The sequence below is a fragment of the Pristis pectinata genome, chromosome 13, assembly GCF_009764475.1.
Source record: "Pristis pectinata isolate sPriPec2 chromosome 13, sPriPec2.1.pri, whole genome shotgun sequence".
Classification (NCBI taxonomy): domain Eukaryota; kingdom Metazoa; phylum Chordata; class Chondrichthyes; order Rhinopristiformes; family Pristidae; genus Pristis; species Pristis pectinata.
Genome location: NC_067417.1, coordinates 13,089,192 through 13,115,020, shown reverse-complemented (window position 1 = coordinate 13,115,020; position 25,829 = coordinate 13,089,192). Strand labels below are relative to the sequence as shown.

At 45.0% G+C, this 25,829-nt stretch overlaps 1 protein-coding gene across 8 annotated transcripts in view; it reads right to left on the bottom strand.

The window, feature by feature from the left end:
• Nucleotides 1–280: 280 nt before the first annotated feature.
• The window catches only part of gse1b (Gse1 coiled-coil protein b), a 569,714-nt gene continuing 544,165 nt past the window's right edge, over nucleotides 281–25,829 (bottom strand). For all 8 annotated transcript variants that reach the window (XM_052028482.1, XM_052028483.1, XM_052028487.1 and 5 more), the window contains 8 exons: nucleotides 24,879–25,489; nucleotides 23,443–23,555; nucleotides 19,116–19,386; nucleotides 15,948–16,064; nucleotides 11,747–12,121; nucleotides 6,132–6,401; nucleotides 4,051–4,154; nucleotides 281–2,168 (listed from right to left, as the gene is read on the bottom strand). In XM_052028482.1, coding sequence (XP_051884442.1) covers nucleotides 2,034–2,168; nucleotides 4,051–4,154; nucleotides 6,132–6,401; nucleotides 11,747–12,121; nucleotides 15,948–16,064; nucleotides 19,116–19,386; nucleotides 23,443–23,555; nucleotides 24,879–25,489 — 1,996 coding nt within the window. In that variant the 3' untranslated portion in view covers nucleotides 281–2,033. The remainder of the gene's footprint in view (nucleotides 2,169–4,050; nucleotides 4,155–6,131; nucleotides 6,402–11,746; nucleotides 12,122–15,947; nucleotides 16,065–19,115; nucleotides 19,387–23,442; nucleotides 23,556–24,878; nucleotides 25,490–25,829) is intronic.

Below are 25,829 nucleotides of genomic sequence, written 5' to 3'. Positions count from 1 at the left end.
AATGATTAAAGCCTTGAATCACAATGGGATTAATGTTTCGAATTTTCCCATATAAATGAGCCCTGGTTTCAACTGAGTGGTAAAAGCTGCACCTCAATTATCCTGCATATCAAAGGGTATTGAAACTAACCTTGGATGAAGAGTGCCTCTGTTCATTTTTTGTCTGGAATAAGGACTGAAAAATGAAGGGTCATAGGAATGCTCCACCTCCCTCCTGTGTGACTGTCTCCATTTTATCAATGTCCTGCAGGTATTTTCTATTGGACTGTCATGCTGTCATCTGCCGTGGGTTTATGTCACAGGGAGGGAGTCTGGAGATTTTGATAATAATGCACCACACATCCTGCTAAATCTCACCTCGCAACAGTTGCCTGGACCCAGAACCATTAAAGGGTGCTACTATCTCAGGGGGCAGAGAATGCATATTTACTCCTTCCAGTAACAAGATGCAGCAGAAGTCCCTCAGTGCACACCCCTATCACAGCCAGTACTCCGCAGTGAGATAAGAAACAGAAATTAGAACACAAGATAATTTTTCTGTGGTCAAGATGCACCATTTGGCTGGGAGAAGCAGGGGTGGATGGCTACGACCAGTGCACCTTACATCAAAAACTTTCTAGACACACCAACCACAGACGTGCTCTCTAACTTTAACGAGTGTCAGAGTGGAAAATGAGGAAGGGACCGAGTGCCCAACACAGGCGAGTGCAAATCAGATACAAAAACTTACAGTACATTAGGAGAAAAAGTAAAGCAGCTGATACAGCCACAAGTCGCCACTGGTGCTTGTCTCTCTCAAGCAAGTATAAATAAGAGGGAGGAAGGGGTGACAGGCAGAGGAAGAGGTGTAGAGGCTTTGCATCCTCTCTTACAGAAATCTTAAACTGGTGCTATGCCAAAACAGAGTGAACAGCTTACGCACCAGTGAAAACCCTCTTGCTCTCATTTTTTTTTTGGATTTTTGTTTTAAAAACACTTTGATTCTTTGTCCTGACCAGCAGCAGTACGAACACTAAAAGCAAGATATTTGCCAAAAGCAGAAACATATTAAAAATGGCAAGCTTTAATACAAATAATTAAAGTAATAAAAACATACAAAATCTGTTTTTTGTTTATATACAGTACAAGGCAAAGCATCTTTTGTTTTGTGAAAAAATCCTTTTTATTTTGTTTTTTTTTAATAATTAAAAAAGCGCCCTTTAGGCTACTGTCTTTCTATACTTAACGCACACTCAGCGCTGTAACATGCATCAGTGTGATTTAATAGACTCTGGGTCAAAATGTACCTGCAATTGCCTTAAGTGCATTTTTCTGTAAAAAAAAAGCCTCGTTAGCTGAGCGAGTCTTGAACTGTCATGGTCTGATTTGGTTGCAGTGCAAGGGGGCTGAGGGAGAGCCAGTATAGATGAGAGATTTCCAAACCTTGCTAAATGGCAGAAAAATTGGCAGAGACTGCAGAGAGAGAGATGGGTGGGGGAAGGGGATGGTATTCAGTGAGGTGGATCCTTCAATCCCATGTGGTCAGTATCTGTGGTGTTCTCCATTGGGTTTGGCTCCTCTCTATTTCTTGTCTTCTGAGCAAGAGACATCCACGCAGGAGATCCAACCACTCAGGTTGTTGTAGCCACTCAAATCAAGGAAGTACAGAGATATTCACACAGTCCAGTCAACTTGGAAGAGTTTACATTGGATGTATTAGTGTTGGCTCTGGAGGTCAGGAATAGACCACCCCCTGCAAACTGTTCTTAATTGGAATTGGGGTAAGATGAGGGACTAAATAATTATCAGAAATTCAAACAAGGATGGAAAAAAAGTATTCTTTTAAGCAAATTTATGTAAAAAATAGAGAGATCCAGAAGTCTTGTTTCCTTTACAATGCGACGTTCGTCCAATAGGCAGGATATCCTTTTACCCTTCGCTTCATATGTGGCATGTTTCCTTAGGTCTTGCCCAGAGTATCAATTCCAATGGGAATCTTAAATACCAGGATAATAAAATAGTCTCTCTATGCCATGGCCGAGCTAACAGGGCTGTCACCTTGGATAGGACTTGAAGTAGCTTCTAGACCAGTGCATTGTAGGCAGTGCAAGGCACTTTCTTAAGTGGTCCAATTCGGACTGGAGTCTCTCCCTTTCTGAGGCTAGTTTCTGCTTCTGAGCCAAAAGTTCCTGCATTTCAAAGAGAACCAGGTGCACAATGTCATCAATTATCACCACCAATGTTCAAATGAAGCTTTCAACTATTTGCCGTGCTTTGCAGAGTTTAGGATCACGGGGTCTTTCAATTATGAAATTAGAAACTTGGAGAGGGCGGTAGAAACTTGGAACTAATACTTAGTTGTTAATTTTAGGATGGATTTTTATAAATCAAAGGTGTTACATAGGACATGGGGGAAGGTGGGTACATGGAAGCTTCAGTGATCTGTTCAATGATATCTGTCCAATGATTCCCCTGAATGGCAGAACAGGCTAGAAGGGCAAATTAACTTCCTCCTGCTCTGGAATCCATTATTCTATAAATGCTGCAACAGTTCACACAATTGGTAGATTTTTACCATCTGTGGACACACTTTTCTCTTCTAAGTTTTACAGAAAGCATAGAACAGCACAGCACAGGAACAGGCCCTTCAGCCCACAATGTCTTTGCTGACCATGATGCCAAATTAAACTAATCCCATCCGCCACACCATTGAAATTTAAAGTTGAGAAAAGAAAAATAATTTCTGGAGTTGTTACTGGTCACCCACATTGTTCTGACCTAATCATGGGCAGGCATGGTAGCATAGTGGTTAGCATAACGCTTTACAGCGCCAGCGATCCGGGTTCAAATCCAGCCACTGACTGTAAGGAGTTTGTACGTTCTCCCCGTGTCTGTGTGGGTTTCCTCTGGGTGCTCCGGTTTCCTCCCACATTCCAAAGATGTACAGGTTAGGAAGTTATGGGCATGCTATGTTGGCGCCGGAAGCGTGGCGACACTTGCGGGCTGCCCCCCAAATCACTATGCAAAAGATGTATTTCACTGTGTGTTTTGATGTACATGTGACTAATAAAGAGATCTTATCTTATGTATCAGGGTCATTGTCACTGGGTTAATAATTGGGATATCACTAGGGCTTCAGAGAAATGTCCCACTACCACGCCTTGGGGCAATAATTGCAGCATTCACGCCCCAAAATATTTAAAGGTTAGTATTCATTGGCGGACAATTTAAACAGGAAAATTTTCACCAAATCAATGATTTGAGCAATTTGATGAAAATGTTCCTGTTTAAATGATCCGCCAATGAATCCAAACCTTTAAATATGCACAAGAGCCCAATGACTCACACTAAATTCCTTACAGTTTTTATTCCTGGATCTTCTGATGACGATAGCTTTTGCTGACATTATGGTTCAAAGGTTATGGCCATTTTTAAGGTGTGACTCAGAGAATGAACCTATTTGATCTGAGCCAAACCCTTTAATTGCTCAAGGATGCTGTGGTTAACTGTTCTTTTCTAAACCAAACCCTGACCAACTGTGATTAGCTAATTCTGTACCCCACAATGGTAGAACTTGGTGTGTTGGGCATTCAGGTTAACTATCAAGTCAGGCTCCACAGAGTTCCAATAAAGAAGCAGAAATGTTCAATACTTCACAGTTGGCAATGCATACTAATTCTCAAAAACAATCCTACATGTTTTGAGATAACCTCAACACTGACTTTCAGCCAATAAATCAAGGTTGTTTCATAATTCAAGACAGTTGTATTTCACATGCCCATTTCTATAAGTTGAGGAATGACCAATTTGGACAATTGCCCCTGAAAATTGGACTGTGATCCCATTGGACCTCCATTTGCATGGGCTATTGAAGTGCTCAGCCGCACCATCCACTTGAAGGACTTTACCAAGGTGGCAGAAGTCTGGAAGTTGGCATTAAGTTATGTGTCCCAATTTTCCCTTGCTGTACCATCCCATTCCAGCTGAAAACAGATGCAAATCAGTTCCCAGGGAATTGGCAATCCATTGGAATTGAAAGAGTATCGTAAGATATTTCTTTGTACCACCTACCGACATGCTGAGGGACAGCTGCTCTGCAGACAGGCTAAGGTTATAGTGAAAGGTTTCCAGGCGTCTGCACTGGGCTTGTAGAACCTGTCGCTCCACATTTTGCTCTGAAATAAATGATCAATTTTGTTACATTTTACTTTTTAATATCTTAAACTTATCATTAAATTGTTGCCACCATAATCTAACAGAATTATGCTTCAATCTCAGAGCTCACAGAATATAAAGAATAGTCAAGGATTATTAGGTCTTGCATTTTTCACTTTTAACTGATTAAAAACTCCCCTGAAGGCCGATCTGGAAAATGGATTTTTTTTTACTTCCCTTCACCGATTAAACAATGTGCCAGCAATAAACAACAACTGTGTAGAATTTATGTTTTCAGTCAGTCAGTTTTAAGAATGCCACACATGGCTTCAAAAATGGTCAAGCAGATTGCTGACCAATGTCATTTGTCTGTGGGATGAACTGTGGGAGCAGGGTGATAGCGTATCAAAGGCAGAAAGGTGAAAAGCAAGGCAGGGAGACAAAAGGTTTGTGATTACGTGAAAGAAAATGAATCAAGATAAAGCCTTAATTGTTGTTATTGACTTCTGTTTAATTATGCTTTGTAGAGGCCAGCATTTGAATATTTCATTTTAAACAACTAAAAGTGTCCAATTTTATCAAACACTACTGAAAACTGATTAAAAAAAACACACCTCAAGATGGAACTAAAAATAAAAATCAAATAATTTTACAATAATAGTACTGTACTCCCATGTTACCATTCCCAATTATGACTATGAGAGTCAACAGACCGTTCAAACATCGGATTACAGTATCTGAGCCTAATCTTGTTCTCATTACATTTCCTTACACAAGGGTTCAGTGAACAGGAGCAGGGATCCTGGCTGATTTTGATATCAACTCCCTCACTACACGAGGTGGGATAAACCAGGTGAGTTCTGGTCAGGAATGGAGGCTGAGATTTTCCTACTCCATACTTTGAGCTATGAAAAACATTATTGGGCAGTGTGCTGGTTTCTGCACCAATTATGCTGGTTCAGAATTGAGAGAATCATTCCGATGTCTTATTTATTTATTTTTGTAATTTATTGCAATTTTGTCTTTGCACTGTACTGCTGGAACTGAACAACAAATTTCACGTCACCTAAGTCAGTGATAACAAATCTGATTCTGATTCAATGGAGGAAATGTTTATCATTGGAAGATAGATCCTTCAGGTCAGATGTTAAAACTTGGCGCCATTGTTTCTCTAGAACAATCACAGAATGAAGGTGGGAGATTGTGGAACCCTAGTGCTGGTTGAGGAGAGAAGGTGAAGAAGGTGAGGGCTACTTTCACCTATCTTGGCCAGTTGGCACAATTAAAGAGAGATAAAACAGAGAAACAAGAGACTGCAGATGCTGGAATCCGGAGCAACAAACAAACTGCTGGAGGAACTCAACGGGTCAGGCGGCATCTGTGGAGGGAAATGGACAGTCGACCTTTCAGGTTGAGACCGTTCATCTGGACTGAAAGAGTAGAGGGGAGATAGCTGGTGTAAAGAGGTGAGGGGAAGCGGGGTGAGGGGAAGGGGGGGGGCAAGGTCTGACAAGCGAAAGGTGGATCCAAGTGAGAAGAGGTGATAGGCAGATGGAAGAGGGAAGGGTGGAAATAGCGACAGAAGCTATGAGGTGAAAGGTGGAGGCAACGGAGGGCTGCGGGTGATGGAAGCTGATAGGAAAGCAAGGTGGAGCATGGAACCAAAGAAAGGAGGTGGGGTGGGCAGATGGGAACAATAGGGGGGAGGGGACCCAGTGGGAGGAGTCGGACTCGACAACTCACTATGGAGACACAAGAGACTGCAGATGCTGGAATCTGGAGCAACACACAACCTGCTGGAGGGACTCAAGCGGGTCGAGCAGCAATTTATGTACTGATGCAGGGATTCGACCTGAAATGTCGATAATTCCCTTCCCTCCTCAGATGCTGCTCGGCCTGCTGAGTTCCTCCAGCAGATTGTTTGTTGACAACTCACAATGGTAGACTTGGCCAATTGCACACCAGGGGTTTCCTGGCACAGACACTGCACCACCTACCTTCGACATACTCCTGGTAAGCCTCAAAGACAGCTTCAATGCCCTGCCATTTAGAATGGAAAGGCCTTGCATCCTCCTCTTCCTCATCGTCTTCATTGTCGGAGTCCTCCTCCTGCTCGCACATAACCCCTTTCCTGGTCTGGGTGGCAGTGTGCTGGCCATTCTGGTGTGTAAACAGTGTTCTGCTGCAGGAGTGGATCTCTGGAATGTTGTAACGGACAGAGGTGTCCAGCTTGTGATTTTGCTCAGCGGTTAGTGTCACTGTGGTGCCTGAACAGAAACAGACATCGGGAAATATTCAGTGCTTCGAATGGGCAGGATGATATATGGGCAGGGGACTTGAGAGAGGAGGCTGTCCCATCTTTCAGTGACATGATGGCTGACTTGCAACCTTTATATTAGTGCCTTTCTTACAACTGCCAGGCATCAAATACCATTCGCAGAAGAGTTCCAGTTTCTACCATATCCTGCATGTAGAAATGTTACCTCATGACTCCTGATAAATCTGGGTCCAATTTTCAGATGTTGCATCTTGTTCTAAATCTTCAACATTCAGAATCTGCTCACCCAATCAATTCTTCCCTACTATCTTGAAAACTTCAATGAAATCACCCACTGATCCTCGAATTTCCAATAAATGTAGCTCTAGTTATTAAACTCTGGGAGTTCAGATACTATGGCTATTGGAGCATTATCAGAGTGGGATGTGCTTTCAAGGTATCTAGACTATTGATCTGGGTAAATGAGTTCAAAGTCCACTACATCAGCTTGGGAATTTAAATTCAAGTAATTAAGATTAATATCTGGAATAAGAAGTTGGTATCAGTAATAATGACTGTGAAATTACTGGAGTTTTGTGAAACCCCATCTGGTTCATCAAAGTCCATCCAGGCAGAGATTCTGCTTTCCTTACCCTGTCTATCCTACCAGATCTACCAATGTGGTTGATTCTTAACTGCCCTTTGAAATGTCCATCAAGACACTTGAGGGCAGTTAGTGATGCACAGTTAAGTGCTGGCCTTGACAACAATATTAGATTCCCTCGACAAAAACAAAACATTCTGGTAATGCAAGTTATGTTGCCTCTGAGGCCAATGGATGCTTCCTGAGGTGGAATGCCCAGAACTGCTCACAGTCCTCCAAGTGTGGTTCAACCAGGATTCGGTGTTGCTGGAGCATCATGTCTTACATGCTACGTTCCAGCCCTCACTAGCATTTCATTAGCCTTTATCATTACTTTTTGTGTTTGTCCATAACACTTCACCGAGCTATGAACTTGGACTCTTTGGCCCCTTTGAATCTCTGCTGCTTCTGTCCTTTCATTTAAGGAATGCTCGGTTCTGTCCTTTATCAGTGCTCATAATGTCACCCATTTTAGTGTTGTTGACAAACATGAATATATGGCTTCGTCTGGGGCTAGGAAGCAAGGAGAGGGTGCCTCTTTGTAAAATGTTGCAGAGAATATCCAGAGAACAGCCACTCAGATGACTGGCTGCCCTGTATCTCAACGTAAGTCAACAAATGAGGAATAAGGTCGTCAGTCATCTCATTGTTCATTTTCTGGGTTATTCTAAATCACAACTAGCAGACCATTTGATTATAGAGGTCATCTTATCCGAATCAAGTTCCATTCTCCTCCACTATCAACTTTCCAGGATGCGTCTATCCTCAGACCCAGAGGCAAGGAACCTAACTGGAGTGTCACCATCAGTCAAAGCCAGCACAGAGCAGGCTTGCGATTTGTACACTGGGACAGCAGGGGTCTCGTATGGGCTGGGAGATGAAACAGCAATTGTTACAGTCAGTTTTCCAGGGGAACTCCTTTCTCTTCATCAATTTCCATACCTCCTCCCTACTTACTTCCCTACTGCCTTCCTTTATTTACTCTTCTGCCCTACCTTTCCTCATCTGTTTTATAAAGCTGCCTAACTAACCCCTTGAATCAGAGTGATTAAACTGAGCAGAGCAATATAAGCACTTCAGTTCACTGTTACACTTTGCTTGTGTTTACCCAGGTCTGAGTTTAAGCCAGTAGAGTCACACAAACTAATAAAAAGCGTAAACAAATAATCATTTGCAATTACTGCTGGGAGACAAGTTCATAATTTCCTTTTGGCGAAAAGACAGCTCGTTAATGGGATGCTTTGTAAGGGAGCACTAGCCTGGATCTGTTTCAAGCCCAGCAGGGGTTTAGCTTTCTGAAGTCTGTACAAAAAACTGTTGCTTAATCACACACATTTTGTGGTAAACGGCAATCTATTTAAAGGCCCCTGTGCAGGGTAGCAATTGCATCTTATCTTTTGACCAGGGAACTGCAACCTTCACTACTGAACTTAGCAATTTCAAGTAATCAATTTGCTCTTCTAAATTATACCCATCACAGACCAGGAATTTAACCTGTGATTTTCCTGGGATGTATTTGGGAGAGCAAAAAAAAACTGCAGATGCTGAAAATCTGAAATAAAAATGGAAAATGCTGAGGATACTGATCAGTCGGACAGCATCAGTAGAGAGAAAAACAGAGTTATCATTTCAGATGGACGACCTTTCTTGCTCTCAGCCACTTTGACTCACAACTTCTCACTACATCATCTTTCCAAGTGAATGCAGGACATTTCTGCCTTGTCTCCCAATTCATTGCTCATCACTGCATTACAGAGGTTGCCCAGACACTGTATTTTGATTTCAGTAAGGAACAGGTGACACCTCAGACACGAGAATTTGTCAGCAGTATTGACTTTCTGTGAATGTGGGCAGCCATTGACTGCACTCAAATGCCCATAAAGGCTCCTTTAATAACCCGGATTTTGTTATGAACAGTACAAGGCTCAATGTGAGGTCATGTGCTCACCATGAGGAAGGATATCCTCGTGGTGAGCACAGTGTTTCTGGGGATCTCACAGGATTCCTTCTTAATCCTGGGGAATCTGACCAACTGGACACTTTCATTGTTCAGATGGAGGGATCCTGAGGCACAAGGGCTACCCTGTACATTCCTGGCAATACACATCAATGCACTCTTCAACCACATCAGCTAAGTGCAGATACATCAGAAGCCACGCAAATATTAGGCTAGCAGTGGAAAACATCTTTGGCTCACTGAAGGTGTGATTTCATTGCTTGTATTGGTCTACGGTGCCCTGTAGTGCAGGTGAAGGTCATGTGGAAACTTTATTGTTTTGTGCTACACGCTACATAACCTAGCCAATCAAAGAAAGCAGCTACTGCTGGAGAAGGTGCAGCAAGGAGATGCACTGCCTGAGGGCCATGAGGCAGAGCTGGGAGAACAGGAGGAAGAAGGAGGCTACTGGGGGAATGTCCCTGCTTAGCATCCATACCCTCTTCTCCCAGTTGAACAGAATCAGGCATTGTCTGCAAGAGATGTAAGGGACTCCCCAGTAAAGTGATATTTTTCATAATGATCCTGCAAATTAAAATACCCAATGCAGACCACATGAACCTCTCCACCTGTAGTCATCAACACTAAGATAATAGAACATAGAAGAGTACAGCACAGAACAGGCCCTTCGGCCTACAATGTTGTGCCGACATAGCTGTTCTACCTACAGAACTCTCATTCATGTGCCCATCCAAACCCCTCTTAAAAGGCCCCAATGAATTTGCCTCCACCACCCTATCAGACAATGCATTCCAGGCATCCACCACTCTGTCGGTAAAAAACATACCCCTCATGTCTGTTCTGAACCTACCCCCCTCACCTTAAATGCATGCATTGGATCACTCAATAATGGGAAAAAGATATTGCTTGTCCACCCTATCTATGCCCCTCATAATTTTATACACTTCCAACAGATCACCCCTCAGCCTCTGCCGCTCCAGAGAAAAGAGCCCAAGTTTGTCCAGCCTCTCCTGATAGCACATGCCCTGTAATCCAGGTAGCATCCTAGTAAACCTCCTCTGCATGCTCTCTAAAGCCTCGACATCCTTCCTATAGTGAGGTGACCAGAACTGCATGCAATACTCTAAATGTGGCCTACATGCTGTTCGACCCGCTGAGTTCCTCCAGCATTTTATTTGTTGCTTGTCATAAGCTTAGTGTTAAAATTTAGTTTCGGAAAGGCAGAAATGGGTTATACAAATAATAACATCATTAAGACCATGCCTTATGCTAGGAAAATGTTTGGCGTGCTAATATGAAGAGCGTATGGAAGTAACAGATGTAGTTTTGTGTCTAGTGCAATTTCACCCAGAAATAATCTCCAGTGCAATCTACTCCATGTAAAATTGAAAGTGGATCACTATGCAATCTAATTTCTAAGCCAAGGTTGCATAGATTTTTCACTAGAAGATAAAAAAGCACTAAAATCTTCCATTTATATATCACCCTTCACCACCTTAAGATGTCCCAAAGTGCCTTCCAGCTCACTTTTGATTCAGAGGAAATGTGAAAGTCAGTTTTACACTCAGCAAGCTGCTACAAACATAAATGAAATAAGTGTTTCGAATTGAGGTGACAAATATTGAGCAGGACACTGTGAGATCTCCCCTACTCTTCAAACCATTTATCTGTACCTGAAGATCAGGTAAGGAGCTCAGTTTAAAGTTTTATCCCAAAGATAGCATCTCTGACAGCGCAGCACTGCCTCTGCATTGCACAAGGTTCTGTGCCCAAGTTTCGAGAGTGGGGTTTGAACCCACAACTTTCTGACAGAGATGAGAACACGACCACAATGGAATACCGCAAGGCCAGCAAGCCCAATTCCTTCACCGTCCCTGCCAGTTTCCTTTATCTGTCCCTGACCAACTTGGCTCTAGAGATGGATTAACAGGCATTGAACTGGCAGCTCTCAGTATGTTGGTCCAAGCTGCTGTTAACGATTCCAATGACATAAAATGACAGCATTCGCACACATTCTTGGCCTTGTTAAGATCTGTGGCCAATAAGAGGTCAATGCTGGATACATTCACAGCAGAGAATGAGGCTATTCAGTCCATCGAGTTTCCTGGTGAAGCAATCCTTGATTCCCCTGCTTTTTCTGCACAGCCCTGTAAATTATTCTTTCTCAAGTGCCCATTCAATCACCTTTTGAGACCCCTGATTGATTCTACCACACCTACCAGCAGTGATTTCCAGATCATTAAAACTCTTTGGAAGAAGAGTTACCCCTTACCCCTTAGAAGAATAAGGGGTGAACCTTATTCAAACATATAAGATCCTAAGGGGGCTTGATCCGGTAGATGTTGAGATGTTCTCACTTGTGGGAGGGTCACGAAAAAGGGAACATTGCGATAAAATAAGGGGCCGGTCATTTAAAATTGAGATGTGTGGAAATTTGTTCTTCCCAGAGGGTGGTGAATCTCTGGAATTCTCCGCCCCTGAGGTTCATTAGATATATGTAAGGAGGAGATAGATAAATATTCGAAAGATCAATGAATTTTGGGCTGTGGGGAACTGGCGCAGAAGAGGAGTTGAGGCCAGCATAGATCAGCAATGATCATATTGAGTGGCAGGACATGTTTGAGGGGCTTGGTGTCCTTTTCCTGCTCCTATTATCCTGTGTTCTGGCTGACCAGATTTGGAGGCAATATTCCAGTGGTCTAAAACAGTACAAGGCAATTTCCTTTAGCAGCGCACTTGACCCGTTCCCACTTACCTTTATGCTTCTGTAATGCTCGTTGCGTGGATTGCAATACAGACTCATGGAACTGCTGGGCAAAGTCCTCAGCCATGAACGCTTCCCAGGGCTTGCTCTTCTCACCTGCGCCATGTGCGGCAGCGCCAGGACTGTCCTTCTGCATGGAGCCCAAAGCATTACTGAGCACGCTCACCGACCTCCGCCCGGCATGGCCTTCGTGCGGCCTGCTCTTCTCGCTGGGCAGGACGGCCTCTTTTGGCCTGCTGGCCACCTCTGAGAGTTTGGGCGGTTCCGGTCTGACCAACTCGGTGGTCTTCCGGAGTTCTGGCAGGGGTGGGGCGGCACTTGGAGGCCCGTCACTGTCAGCGGCTGAATGTCCACTTGACAAGTCCACTGTGAAGGCAACAAAGAGGAGGAAAAGGCACAAGGTTTCAAAACTGGTGCTTTTCAAAATCAACAAAAAGGCTCTCCAATATTACAGAAACATACCCAGTATTCCCCAGACATGATTATAAATGTTTTGAAAAGGGATTTTATTTTAAAAAGTTTAATCTCTTCCGTTTAAAGGAACTGACTAATGTTGGGATATAGTTCAACTGGCACCACTCCCCAGTACCTCACATCTGTTGACCATAAAACTACCAGACTGTCATAAAAACCATAATTCTAGAGGGCCTGCCTTTAAAGGTGAGAGGGGGTAAGTTCAAAGGAGATGTGCAGGGCAAGTTTTTTATGCAGAGGGTGGTGGGTACCTGGAATGTGCTGCCGTGGGTGGCGGTGGAGGTAGATACGATAGAGGTGTTAAAAAGGCTCTTCGACAAGCACGTGAATGTGCAGAGAATGGAGGGATATGGACTTGTGTAGGAAGAAGGGACTAGATCAGTAGGCTTTTAATTACGTTTAATTAGTTCGGCACAACATCATGGGTTGGCAACTGGGTGTTGGGCAGCCCCTTGGTGAATGAATTCCAGGTTCAGCCTGATCCAGTCTCCAAGTGCACGCACCACCAGGAGCTCCTGGTCAGCGGGAGCTTGTTCATTTCTTCTTTTGCCCGTTTCATATCAGTCAGCTCAGTGAAGGTTGGGAGTTGAACCCAGGACCTTTAGGTTTGCCAGGGAACTGACTTCAGTGATGGTGAATTAGAGGAGTGCCAAAGGAAACTTTTTATCAATGAAGACCCCACCTGAATCATGATTCCATCAAACTCTGGCAGAATTTAACTTAGTGCAGCCCAGAGACACTGAGAGACAAGTCATGTAGTCATAGATACACACAGCACAGAAACAGGCCCTTCAGCCCACTGAGTCTGTGCCGACCATCAACCACACATTTACACTAATCCTACATTAATCCCATTTTTGTGTGCTCCCCACATTCTCATCAACTCTCCCCAGATTCTACCACTCACCTCTACGCTAGGGGCGATTTAATCGGCCAATTAACCTTCTTAATCCACGCGTCTTTGGGATACAGAAGAGGTAACCCACGGAGGTGACCCATACAGTTACTGAGAGAACGTGCAAACTCCACCTGACAGCTGCCAAGGTCAGGATGGAATCCAGGTATCTGGAGCTGTGAGGCAGAGGCTCTAATAGCTGTGCCAATGTGCTGCCCAAATTATCCCATCCCTAACCCTAACCCTCCATTTTGGCTATGATCTATAACCATGGTACAGCGCAAGAAACTCCAGATCCATGTAGCTGAGTACATAATGCTGATCTCCTCACTGACTGGCAGCCACCTCAGGAGTTTAAACAATTTGCCACCACTCTGTCTGAAGGCACAACAACCAGTAAGGACTAAAACCTCCCCGCTACAGCAGATCATGTCACAACAGGGTTGTGGTTCTCCGCTTCTGTAAGCTGAAGGTGCACTCACGCTAACCAGCCAGCTGAAATACTGGCATACCCCGCAGAGCACTGCAATATTACCTCACTGAGATCCTCTAAACTGCATCACTCTGAGCACACCAACATTACCCCCTCCCTTAAGATAAAAACAGAAAATGCTGTATACACTCAGCAAGTCAGGCAGCATCTGTGGAAAAAGGAAAAGAGTTAACATTTGAGGTCTGGGGTTCTTTGTCAGTTTGCCTGACCTGATATGTTCACTGACTCCATCCGCCAAACACCCCTCCTCACCTGGATCCACCTATCACTTGCCAGCTCTTGCCTCACCCCTCCCCCTCACCTCTTTATACCAGCTATCTCCCCTCTATTCTTTAAGTCAAGATGAAGGGTGTCAACTCGAGATGTCAACCGTCCAATTCCTTCAACAGATGCTGCCTGACCCATTGAGTTACTCCAGCAGATTGTCTGTTGCTCCAGATTCCAGCATCTGAAGTCTATTGAAATGTTAACTTTTTGTCTTTCCACAAATGCTGCCTGACCTGCTGAGTAATTCCAGCATTTTCTGTTTTAATTTCAGATTCCCAGCACCAGTGGTTTTTACTGTCCCTGTCTATAAACAAGACATTCTCAGTATCACTGCTACACTGTCCCATCAGTGGCCACAACAACAACCCCTGAGCTCCATAATTAATGGACATCCCAGCAGTAATTCCAAACCAAAACGCTCCAAAGCTTACAAATGTGATCCCAGAGTAATGTAAAGACTACATGCTCTGTAACAGCTGGCTATTCCTTATGTTAATTGAGGTCCTCTCTCCATTTAAGTCTACATTGGGATTGAGTTTGCAAGGTTTTCACCTTGCAGCCAATGAAGATTCACTAAAACCATTTAATAACATCATTAAATTTCAAGGCAGGGAAATAAATGTAAAAGAATGGAATTCCATTCCCAAAAGTATAAGTTCATTGCAAAAAAAAAACTGCTGGAGAACTCAGCAGGTCGAGCAGCATCTGCGGGGGAGAGAGGAATTTTCAATGTTTTGGGTTGAAACCCTGCATCAGGACTGAAGTTTATATGTGTGTCTTGAGGGGATTAATTGAGGTTGATAATCCACCAAAGCATCAGGTGGAATGGGTTAGGGAGGTGGGGGTCTTCAACAGCTGGTTTATTGAGGTCAAAGTTGTTGACATAATATAGGTAGGAATGGGTGGAGGTAAAAGCAGAGGATGACAGAGAGAAAGATATAGAATGAGAAATAGAGACGGACACAGAATGAGGAGTTAACAATGTGAAGTGGGTCAGAGGGGTGGGTTGTTGAGGAGATGGGAATTATCATTCCTAATCTCTGTAGGGTGGGGATTGAGTTGATCCTGCTTCCTTTGGGGTATGAGGAGGTTGAGTGCGCCATGCTGGAAATCATTTGTGTAAATGATAGGAAATTGGTGTGCACATGTTGCCAAATTTCACAGGTCAATGCAGTAGGCTCAACCACACATGGGCAGAATGAACACTATCATTCTACCCAAGCAACAGCCCTCCCAGTAAAACCTAAGAACAAAAAAGGGACATGAGCAGGAGAAGGCCATTTGGATTTTCAAGATTGATCTGCCATTGAATATGAAGATGGCATATCCTGTGCCTTGTCCATTTTCCTATTTCATCTCCATATCTTCTGATTCTCTTTGTGTTGAAAGATATATCGATCTCCACTTTGAATATATTCATTGATTGAGCATCCCCAGCCCTCTGAGTTCGGAAATTCTGAACATTTATAGCACTCTGCCAGAAGAAATATCTCCTCCTCTCAGCCCCAGATGGTCAATCCCCCATGCCACCGAGTTTTAGACTCTCTGGTAGAAGAAATAGATTCTCAGCATCCAGCACGTCAACCCCTTTCAGAACCTTCTGTCCCAATGAGATCACCTCTCATTCTCCTGAACTCCAGTGAGTGAAGGGCACATGCCTGGGTCACTCCCACTGACAGCATCATTGCCTACAGTAAGCTCAGGGCTGGGATAGGACAAAGGAGTCGGTGAAACGGTCTCCTGACTGCTTTTCTGCCCTCTCCCACTGAGGATCACAGTAAATCCAGAAGGAAGTCAGCCCCAATATACATTTCCAACTAAACCAAGTGTTATACATTTCAGAGTAAACCACCATTTCTAGACCAGGAAAGAAAATGTAGCTGCTGGAAATCTGAAATAAAACAGAAACTGCTGGAAAGCGGCAGCAGGTCAGACAGCATCTGTGGAGAGAGAAACATAGTTAATATTTCAGGTCGATTATCCTTTGTCAGAACCCTTTGCCAGGTTCGAGAGCTTCTCAGGGATTAAATATAAAAGGCCCCCGTGAACCGGTCATTACTCACCAGTCTGAGCTGAGCTGGGGCTGGTACATGATGGAGGAGAGACGTATTTGAAAGGCGTGTCTGAAGGTTGCGCCTTCTGTTTTATGGACTGAATCATCTCCGTCAGGGTCTCCTTTTCTATGAGGTGAGAGAGAGGGAAGCACTGATAAATACCTCCACTAACACCAAGCTTTGTAGAAACAGACAAATCAAGAGAGAAATATGAACTTGCAAAGTAGGTGGGTTCTACAGTGTGCCGGCGTTGAAACAGGGCAGTGCCTGGTGATAGTTTAGACGTGTACAACTGTAGTCTTCAACTGAACAGATCCATTAAGAAATGGACCCAGGTCTGCCCAGGTGGAGACCTCTCGGGTGAGTTAGCAAACACACACCATTCTAAGATAAAAAATTCCCAGCACAATAGGTGAAGGCTGAAGTTTGGTATTCAAATTTCTCATATTTTCTCACAACAATCTAGGAGGCTATTCAGCCTATCCAATCTATGCTTTCTCATGGCATTCTGATCAATCCCATTCCCCTGCTTATTTTCCTGTAATCTGTTCTTCCCACACTCCCATCAACTCCTCCCAGATTCTGCTGCTCATCGACACACCAGAGGTAAGTTGCAGCAGCCAATTAACCTATCGACCTGCATGTCTTTGGGATGTGGGAGGAAAAGAGAGCACCTGGCAGTCACAAGGAGGACGTGCAAATTCTATACTGGCAGCACCGGAGGTCAGGATTGAGCCTGGGTTGCTGGAGCTGTGTGGCAGCAGCACTAACTGCTACACCCTTGTGTTCGGATTTTTGGTGAATGACTGCAATATATTTATATTCATAAAATGGCTCAAAAGGACAATTTTGGAGGGCAAAGATTGTTGTTGAACTTAGCTCTCCCATAATACATTCACCACTGGATCAAGCAAGCAATGCTCAGAAGAGAGGGTAATGTTCACGGGGCATTGAATTGATTGGAGTGACAGGTGTAAAGAGAGCACAAGGACTGCGACAGCAACTGCGCCAGTGTCACTCATTGCTTAGCCTCGAGCCTCGCCCAGAGTGGACTCTCCAGTTTTACTATTGGGTGCTGCACTGTCCAAGAAACTGTGCTTCAGATGGGGCCTGTAACCTACCCTAACAGGTGAAATGAAAGATCCCAAGGCACCTTGGTTCTAACTGTTGTCCAGGAATCTGCTGGGATACAGATGGAAAGGGAGAATCTGATGTAGCTCCAACATCCTCCTCTCCCCTTCACCCAGAGGACATTTGTAAAGCTGAAATGTTAAGAGAGGCTACATGGGTGAAATAGCAGGGAAATGTGGGTGAGAAACATGGTGGTCTTTAGGACCCCAGGAAACAGCTTTAGGCAGTGTAAGGTGAGGAATACCAAGGGAAGAAATGGAGGAGGCTGGTTAAGGAAAAATAAAATGATTTTGTAGAAAAAAGTCTTGCATTTCTATAGCACCTTTTACAGCCTCATATCACCCCCCACTTCACAGCCAAGCGAGTACTTTGGAAGCATATTCATAGTTGTATGGTGGGAAACCAGTTCTAGCACAGCCCCCAAAGACAGCAAAGTGATAACGACCAGTTAATCTGCTTTAGTGATGTTGATTGAGGGATAAATGGTGGTCAGGATATCTGAGAGAACTCCCCAGCTTTTCCTCAAAGATGAGGGCAGACGGGTCCCCTGACCATGCAAGCACAGCTCCTGGTGAGAGTCTGGTGGTCCCAGCTCTTTGGAGCCACCTGCTGTCACAGAACAAGGAGAAACAACCAACAATCTGCCAGAGGAACTCAGAGGTCGAGCAGCATCTGTGGGGAGAAAGGAATTGTCGATGTTTCGGGTCGAAACCCTGTATCAGGATTGAGAGTCGAGAGGGGAGAGAGCCAGTGTAAAGAGGAGAGGGTGAGTGGTGGGACAGGGGCCAGAGGTGATTGGTGGACTGGTGGGGGCTGGGGTGGGGGGTGGTGTTTAAGGATGACGGGCAGATTGAGCCAGATAGGGGAGGGGTGGAGTTGGGAGACATGATAGAAAGAGGTAGACATAAAAAAGGAGGAAGATGGAGTCAGGAGAGGTGGGTGGGGAGGGTGAAGGTGGAGCCACCTGCTGGAGGGTGATAAGTGGGAACACAAAGGCTACTGGTGATCTGATAGGTAAGGGAGGTGATAAACGGTAACCACTAGGGTATTGGTTTATGATAGTTACAAGTCTTGAAATACAGTGAAAAGCTTTTGTTTGCGTGCCATCCAGACAGATCATTCCATACGTCAGTACACTGAGGTAGTAGAAAGGAAAACAATTTTTAAAAGACAGTTGGAAAGGTTTAGAAGGTTATGGGCCAAATGCTGGCAAATGGGACTAGCTCGGATGGGGCATCTTGGTCAGCATGGACCAGTTGGGCCGAAGGGTCTGTTTCCGTGCTGTATGACCCTATGACTCTCAGAATGCAGAATATAGTGTTGTATCTACAAGGAAAGTGCAGTGCAGGTAGACAAATAAAGTGCAAGGGCCACGATGAGGTAGATTGGGAGATCAAGAGTCCATCATTAGTGTATGAGAGATCTGTTCAAGAGTCCGATAACAGCAGGATAGAAGGTATCCTTGAGCCTCAAGAGCCCCGTGTTCTAAAGCTTTTGTATCTTCTGCCTGATGGAAGGGGGAAAAGAGAGAATGACCGGGGTAGGAGGGGTCCTTGATTACATTGACTGCTTTCCCGAGGCAGCGGGAAGTGTAGACAGAATCAAGGGAGGAGAGGCTGGTTGCTGTGAGGAAATTGGATAATGTAGTTAGTCATTGGTATTGGTTCATTCTTGTCACTTGTACCGAGGTATAGTGAAGAACTTGTCTTGCATACTGTTTGTACAGATCAATTCATTACACAGTGCATTGAGGCACTACAGGGTAAAATACGTTAACAGGGTACAGAGTAAAGTGTCATAGCTACAGGGAAGTGCAGCGCAGATGTAGTCATGGAAGATATAGTCAGAATAAATAGACAGAGTTAACGGAGGGAGACTGGTTTGCGGAGAGAAGTGAAAGGCAGATGAAAAATTGGTAAATTGCTTTATTATTGTCACCTGCACTGAGGTACAGTGAAAAAGTTTGTTTTGCATGCTATCCACCCACATCATTTCATCACATCAGTACATCCAGGTAGTACAAAGGGAAAAGCAAGAAACTGTTACCCTTTCGTTTCTCCGGGAGGATGTGTGCGAGGCTGAAGGACGTCAGGAATCTCTTCTTCTCCGCCAGGTCGGGTGTGCTGTTCATCTCATCAGCGCTGTACTTGTTGGGCAGCAGCAGCCGGGGTGAGGGTGCCTGCCTCTTGCTGGGGACCGGTGGTGGTGAGGGGCTCCTCTCCATCAGCATCCGCCGCCTCTTGCGTCGCTTCTGCTTCAGCAGCTCCTCCCTCCGGGCTTGGGTTGTCAGGCCAAACACACGCAGAAAATCCAGCTTCTGAAAACGACCAAGGTGATTAGTCTACAAACTCCTGAGACTGAGGGTGTGGGAGGAAGGGGCAGCTGAGGTTCCCTCAGAAAGGAGACCTTTTATTATTTGGTTAGTTTTCTCAAAACGTTGCTCTGAGTACCAACAAAGACTTGATGGGCCAAATGGCCTTCATCCATATCAGTCAGAAATAATGGGCTAGAAATCTGTCACAGGTGGAGGCATTGCTTGATATTTAGTTAGACGGACTTCATTCAAACTGGCTGTCAGTGTAACAGATGGTGCATCCATACTGTCTGCTTTGCCTCACTACCTGAGGCAACTTTCTATCCCAACACCTCTGATAACTATCCCAACACCTCAAACTTCAATAGGAAGACTGCTGACTGTCCCATTCTGAAAATCTACACGGTTCCATTTTCTGTCATCCCAACTTGCTATTGCTCGATCTGTTGGTGAGGTTCCTCTCAGTTTGTACCATCTCCACCCTCACGGTGGAGACTGAGCTCAGTGAGATACAGTCAGAATTGTACAGCACAGAACTGGCCCCTCAACCCACAACATCCATCTGACCTTTTTACCCATCTACGCTAATCCCATTTGCCTGCTTTAGGACTGTATCCTTCTATGCCTTGCCTATTTAAATGCCTATTTAACGTAGTAATTGTATCTAATTCCACCAGCTCTCTTGGCAGCTTATTCCAGATATCTACGACACCATAGATACCTTCAGAAGGTTTATGATCAGCCAAAGTGGTGGTTTCTGCAGCAGTCTCTGGAGAAACCGTGGAAAGGGTAGACAGCAGGAAACCTTTCCCCATAGAGAGGCATCTAAAACTGGAGAGAACAGGTTTAGGGTAAGGAGAAAAAAGCATAAAGGGGATCTGAGGAAGAATTTTTTCACCCAGAAAATGGAATCTGAAATGCACTGCCTGATTAGGTGGTGTGGTCAGGTTCTCTCACAATGTTTAAGAAGTATCTAGACGAGCACTTGAATTACCAAGGCATAGAAGACCTTGGTCCAAGTGGGATTAGTATAGTGGATACTTGACAGTCAGTATGGACATTGTGGGCCGAAAGGCCTGTTTCTCTGCTGTTTGACTCAATGACTCTATGAACTGTCCCCAACAAAGGGAGGACTGGCAAGTCTCACAGAACATTTCTTGGGAAGCAACTCTGTAAAAATCGGCCCCTGAAGCTCCTCAGCAAGTCCTCATGTAGCTGGTTTCAAGCTGCTACATCAGTGAATCCATGAGTGTGAGAACTAATGATCCCATTCAGCCCTTTAATTGTGAACATCAGTTGCGGGAACGGAGAAATGCAGTGAGATGATAATGTAACTAAATGAAGATTGATTAACTCAGGACTAATTTAAATCGTTTTTACACCTAATTCGGGTCAACATGTTGGCAGTTCACATTATGCTGTCAGTGATTAAAGACCCCACCACTGGAATGTAGACCCAAAAATCAAATCTAAATCACTTGAAGCCACCATTCCTGATAGATGCAGGGAGAGAATTGTAAAGCATTGGATCACTGCAGGTGTTTTAATGTATGGAATCTAATTAATGCAGATACAGGAGGAAATTTAAGGGACACTGCTGCAAGGGTGCGTGAATGCAGAGTCAGCATAGATGGTTGGAGCAGAGAGGCCTAAAGCCCCTAGGATTGGCACTTTGAGGTGTACCTTCCCGTCAACATCAGAGTTCCATGAATACACCTGGAAAGACTAAGGGCGGCAGGTGCAAGGCATCATCATCGCCTGCAGCTTTCTCCGCAGGTCATGCACCATGTTGATTTGGAAATGTAGAGCTGTTCTTCATCATCACTGGGTCTATGTCCTGGAACTCCCTACTACACTACCGGATACTACCGGTAGTGTAGTAGGGAGTTCCAGGACATAGACCCAGCACTATCGGTAGTGTAGTAGGGAGTTCCAGGACATAGACCCAGCACTACCAGATTGCCTCCATCTGAAGGACTGCAGTATATCATGAAAGTTTCTCACCATCACCTCCTCAAGGATGGGCAATTAACACCTAGGTCCCATAAGTGCATAAAAAAGAGAAACTATTCAACTTCAAGTTAACATTCCGATTCAATATTGAACATCATGAAATGGTGGACTTTGAAAATGAACATCTAGCAGCCAGGAAAGGCTATTTTGTTTCATTGTGTCTTGTTATTTCTTCATCTACTGGTAACTTCCTCTCACATTGTACTATCTCCATCCCAAGACTGCAGATTGAGCTCAATAATGAGAGGTGCCACTGTAACTGAATGGTAAATAACTATAAGCATGCAGGGAGCATGCTCCACACTGCTGTCTTTGGCTGAAGGATCATTCCTCCACTCTGTTCTGTTTGATGGTAAGGACTGTCCACAATTTACTTGTGATTCTTGCAAGGGCTGCTCCTGTTTTAGCACTGTGGTAGATAAACCACTCATCAGAGCAAGGAGTGTGGAGCAACCATCTTTTTAACTGCATAAAATTAAAGATTCAGCAATGATAAAGCCGTCTGGGAGCTGTTATTATTTGGTTGGGATTTACCAATGTGGAAAGGTGGCTCCGTAGTTACAACTGTTAAAAAAACTGTTCGGATAATTCATTAGGACGCAGCACTGTGGCTCCTGGAGCTTCAGGTGATAAATGTAGCACTCAGTGGAACAATAAGCTTCACAGACAAGAGAGGTTTAATCCCAGACGGACAGTAACAGTGCAATGAAGTCTAAAAACCATTGACTACACAGAAGGAGGCCATTCAGCCCACCCTGGCACTCTGCAGGAGCAATGCAGCTGGTCCCCTCTCTCCCAACCTTGCTCTGTGACCCGCAGTTGTGTTTTCATTCCAGTACTAATCCCTGCCTCAACCTCCCTTTCAGGAGACACTACCCACTCACTTTACCTTGAGTAGTTATAAGGTTACTAGGGGAGGATGGGTTTGGGGCTGGTTGTGCTTCCTCTCACAGTCAATGAGTGGATCCAGAGCCTGGCTTTGTAGTTCCATTGGTGACAGTTGGCCAGTGCCTGTAAAAGCCTCAAGAGCCTTTAGAACTTGGAAAAGAAAAGTAGGAATGAAGTAACCTCCAGCCACAATATTAAAATATTCCAACTGCAAGAGTTTACCGCAGGCAAATAAAGTATAACTCCATACTGGGCTCTGGAAACAGTAACAGAGATCACACTGAATAAAAGCTCTGGGGACACAGAAAAGGGGTTTGAGAGATGGAGAGTCAGTGCAGAGAAAACAGGATCATCTTAAAAATTTTATTTATGAAAGGAAATGAGTTGAGGCTGAGATGTTGAATCGATTCACAAGGCAGAGCAGCCACCATGTATAGTATGGGTCTCAACACACGAGTCCTCATCAGTACACGTTACAGCTGATGAACTTACACTTTGCTTACTTAAAAGGAACCCCAAGACCCTTGAAGTGACTTTTGGGGGATCAGACTAGAATCCAGTAATGTTATTTCAGTCGTTGTTTCCATAAGATTCTGGGAAATTTCCTCTGCAATTAATCCCAGGCTGGAACATGTAACAAACTGAAAATTCACCACGTTCCTAGTAAATTGGTGCCTTTTATATCTATTAATATTGCTCTGTATCATCCCAGTATCTGCATTCTCTGCTTTAAGACTACCTCTTATTGAGCCGTAACTGCCTCAGAGCCAGGAGACAGTCAGCTCCCTTTTTTTATTGCAAAGCCACGCACTGATATCTGCAAAACCACCAACACGTTTGACAAGCATTAGCCTGGGTAATCCCAGTGCCTCAACTAACACAGCCTTCTTCAACCCCGTTTGATCATGTATGTCTGCCCACAGTTGTAGCTCTTATCTCCTGCCTCCCCCGCTATTTTCTGGAAGGGAAAATTCAAAAGTACGCAAGGAGCTCAGAGAGAGTGATTTTGTTAACAGGAGAGAGGTGGGGAATGGCAAATTAATGATGTGGCAAGGAAGGCAGGAGAGAGGAGGCTGCTAACTCTGTTAGGTTCTCGTTATCACTGCGGTGCCTATTTTTAGCTGGTAGCACTGCCACAGTGGTGAAGTGTTAACATACCTCAGACGAATCGTCAAGTTTCAGAGGTGGCTGCTCAGAGACGCGCCGGAGATGTGCTCGAACTTCCTCTTCATCACTTTCATCATACGAGTCATCAAAGTCATAGTAATAACCTAATTAGGAACATAGGAAGCAAGGCGACAGAATAACTGACAATGCAGCCTGACAGTATGCAAGTATGTGTTGCTGTGTCAGCACATTCATCCCGCAAAACGTTGCCCAATTAGTTCGCTTCAATCCTTCAATTAACTAACTATAGCCAAGTGCATGCACACTCAGAGATCGCCTCTCTAAATATAGCTCAAGGCAGCTCAATGTGAAAATCTTTTTCCATGAGGTGTCCCACAAATGAGTGGATGTTGATGAGACCGGATCTCTTCTGGAGGGTTAATGGGTGAGCACTAGGGTCTGGGCCACACACGCCAGTACAGTCCCAGATGTCGTGCCTGAGCTGATGTTGGCATTGGTTGCCTTTCCAACTGGCGCCCAGTGCTGTAGTTTGGATAAAGGGAAGGGAGGGAGGAAAACCCTCATCGTGATCCAATGATCATTGCCCCAAGAGGCCATGAGTGGATTTGTGCCAAGCCTCCTCTCAGCTATGAAGGTACAAGCAAGTGAAAGATAATCCCACAGTTAAGCGGGAACCACCAAATCTTCAGCTCTGCAGTGTCCACAGTGTAGAGTGGGACCTCCTGATCTACATGCTCATCCCTTCATCTTTCCCCTTTTTGTAGGAAACAGCTCTGCCACTGGGTGGGGCCTGTGTAACTTGCTCCCGTTCCTCATAGCCTGTCTGGACTGCAAGTGGGCCTCCAAAGCAGCCTTTGCTTACATTGCCAGAGCAACAGGACAGAGCAAAGCCGAGCCAGAACAAAAAAGTAACCCCACATTCTCCTCAAATCAAAATAAAATATCACAAAAACATTTGCATTTATATAGCCCTACTCAGGAGGTTTTTATGTGCTTTAAACCAATGAAGAACTTTTGAAGTGAAGTCACTGCTGTAAAGTAGGACACATGGTGGACGATGTGAGCACAGCAGGATCCCACCAGTGGTAATTTGACAATGACCTGATAATTCCTTTTTAAGTGATTTGACTGCGGGACAGATATTGGCCAGGACACAAGGGGCAGCTCCCTGGCTTTTCAGAGACTAACATCATGGGTTCTATTGTGCCGCCTGAGATGGCAGAAGCCAATTCAACACCTAACCCAGTGGAAGGCACCTTTGAGAGTGCAGCACTCCCTCAGTGCTGCATCAGAACATCTGCCCAGAATATTTTTAGTGTTCAGTTCTAACTTAGAAACCTACTGAGTTTCACCAATTGTAACACAAAGTCCATGCACAAATGCCGGATTGGAACGGAGGTGTTGCGATATCGCAACCAAGCGCAATCACATGTGTTCTGCCAAAAGCCCCAGCTGCTGAGATTCACCTTTCTCCTTTGCCTCTTTCCGTTTCTTCTCCTCCAGGTCCAGCTTGCTTACCAGCCTCCTGTGTCGCTGCAGAGACTCATCGTAGATGTACATGGGACCTGGGGCCCGTGGCTGGCCATGAGACTGCCTGTAGGTGGTGGCCGACTTGTGCAATAAACCCATGTCGTTGTGTGGCGTGGAGAAAGTCAGGGACATTCTCTGCTGGCTGAGGATGGACTGGGCGGATTTCTCCAGCTCGGCGAAAGGGGGTCCATAGGAATGAGGGTGCGCGACATGCTCCAAGGAGCCAGGCCCTCGGGGCGGCTGGTATTTTTCTGGGACCTCCGGCCTCTTGACGGTCTCCTCGTGGCTGTGGACCTTCTCGGTCTTGATGAGCGGACCCGGATGCCGGTGGGAGTCGTAGTGGCCTGCATAGTTGTTCAGCACGTGGTTCTCATGGCTCTTGCGAGCCTCGGTGTGGTTGTCCAGCAGGCTCACCGGGTTCCACAGGACGGCCGGGCTAGAATGGTGCTCCCTGGGGTGGGGTTTGGGGGAGATGAGGGGCGGAGGGGCTCCCAGTTGCTGGGGCTGGTCTCTGCTACAGAGTTCGTGGGAGTGACTCGGCCCAGATCTGACAAAGCAAAGGAGAAAAATTAGCACTCGATGCACACTGTATCTGCCCTGCTTGTGAGGGACTGCCAGACAAGACAGCTTTATGAATAAACCTAGGACGAAATGCTTTACATTATATTTATGGCACAGAGACAGGCCAGTTAGCCCTACGTCACTGCCCGCCTCCCACCCCCATCCAAAATCAGCACATGCACCTGTACTGTTCTCCCGTGTATGGGTCTAGCTTCAATCTGTTTGTCCCATCTGCCCCAATGATTTATGGCAACTTTGGAGAGAAGGAGGATGAGAGGTGACTTGATAGAGGTGTACAAGATGATGAGAGGCATAGATCGAGTGGA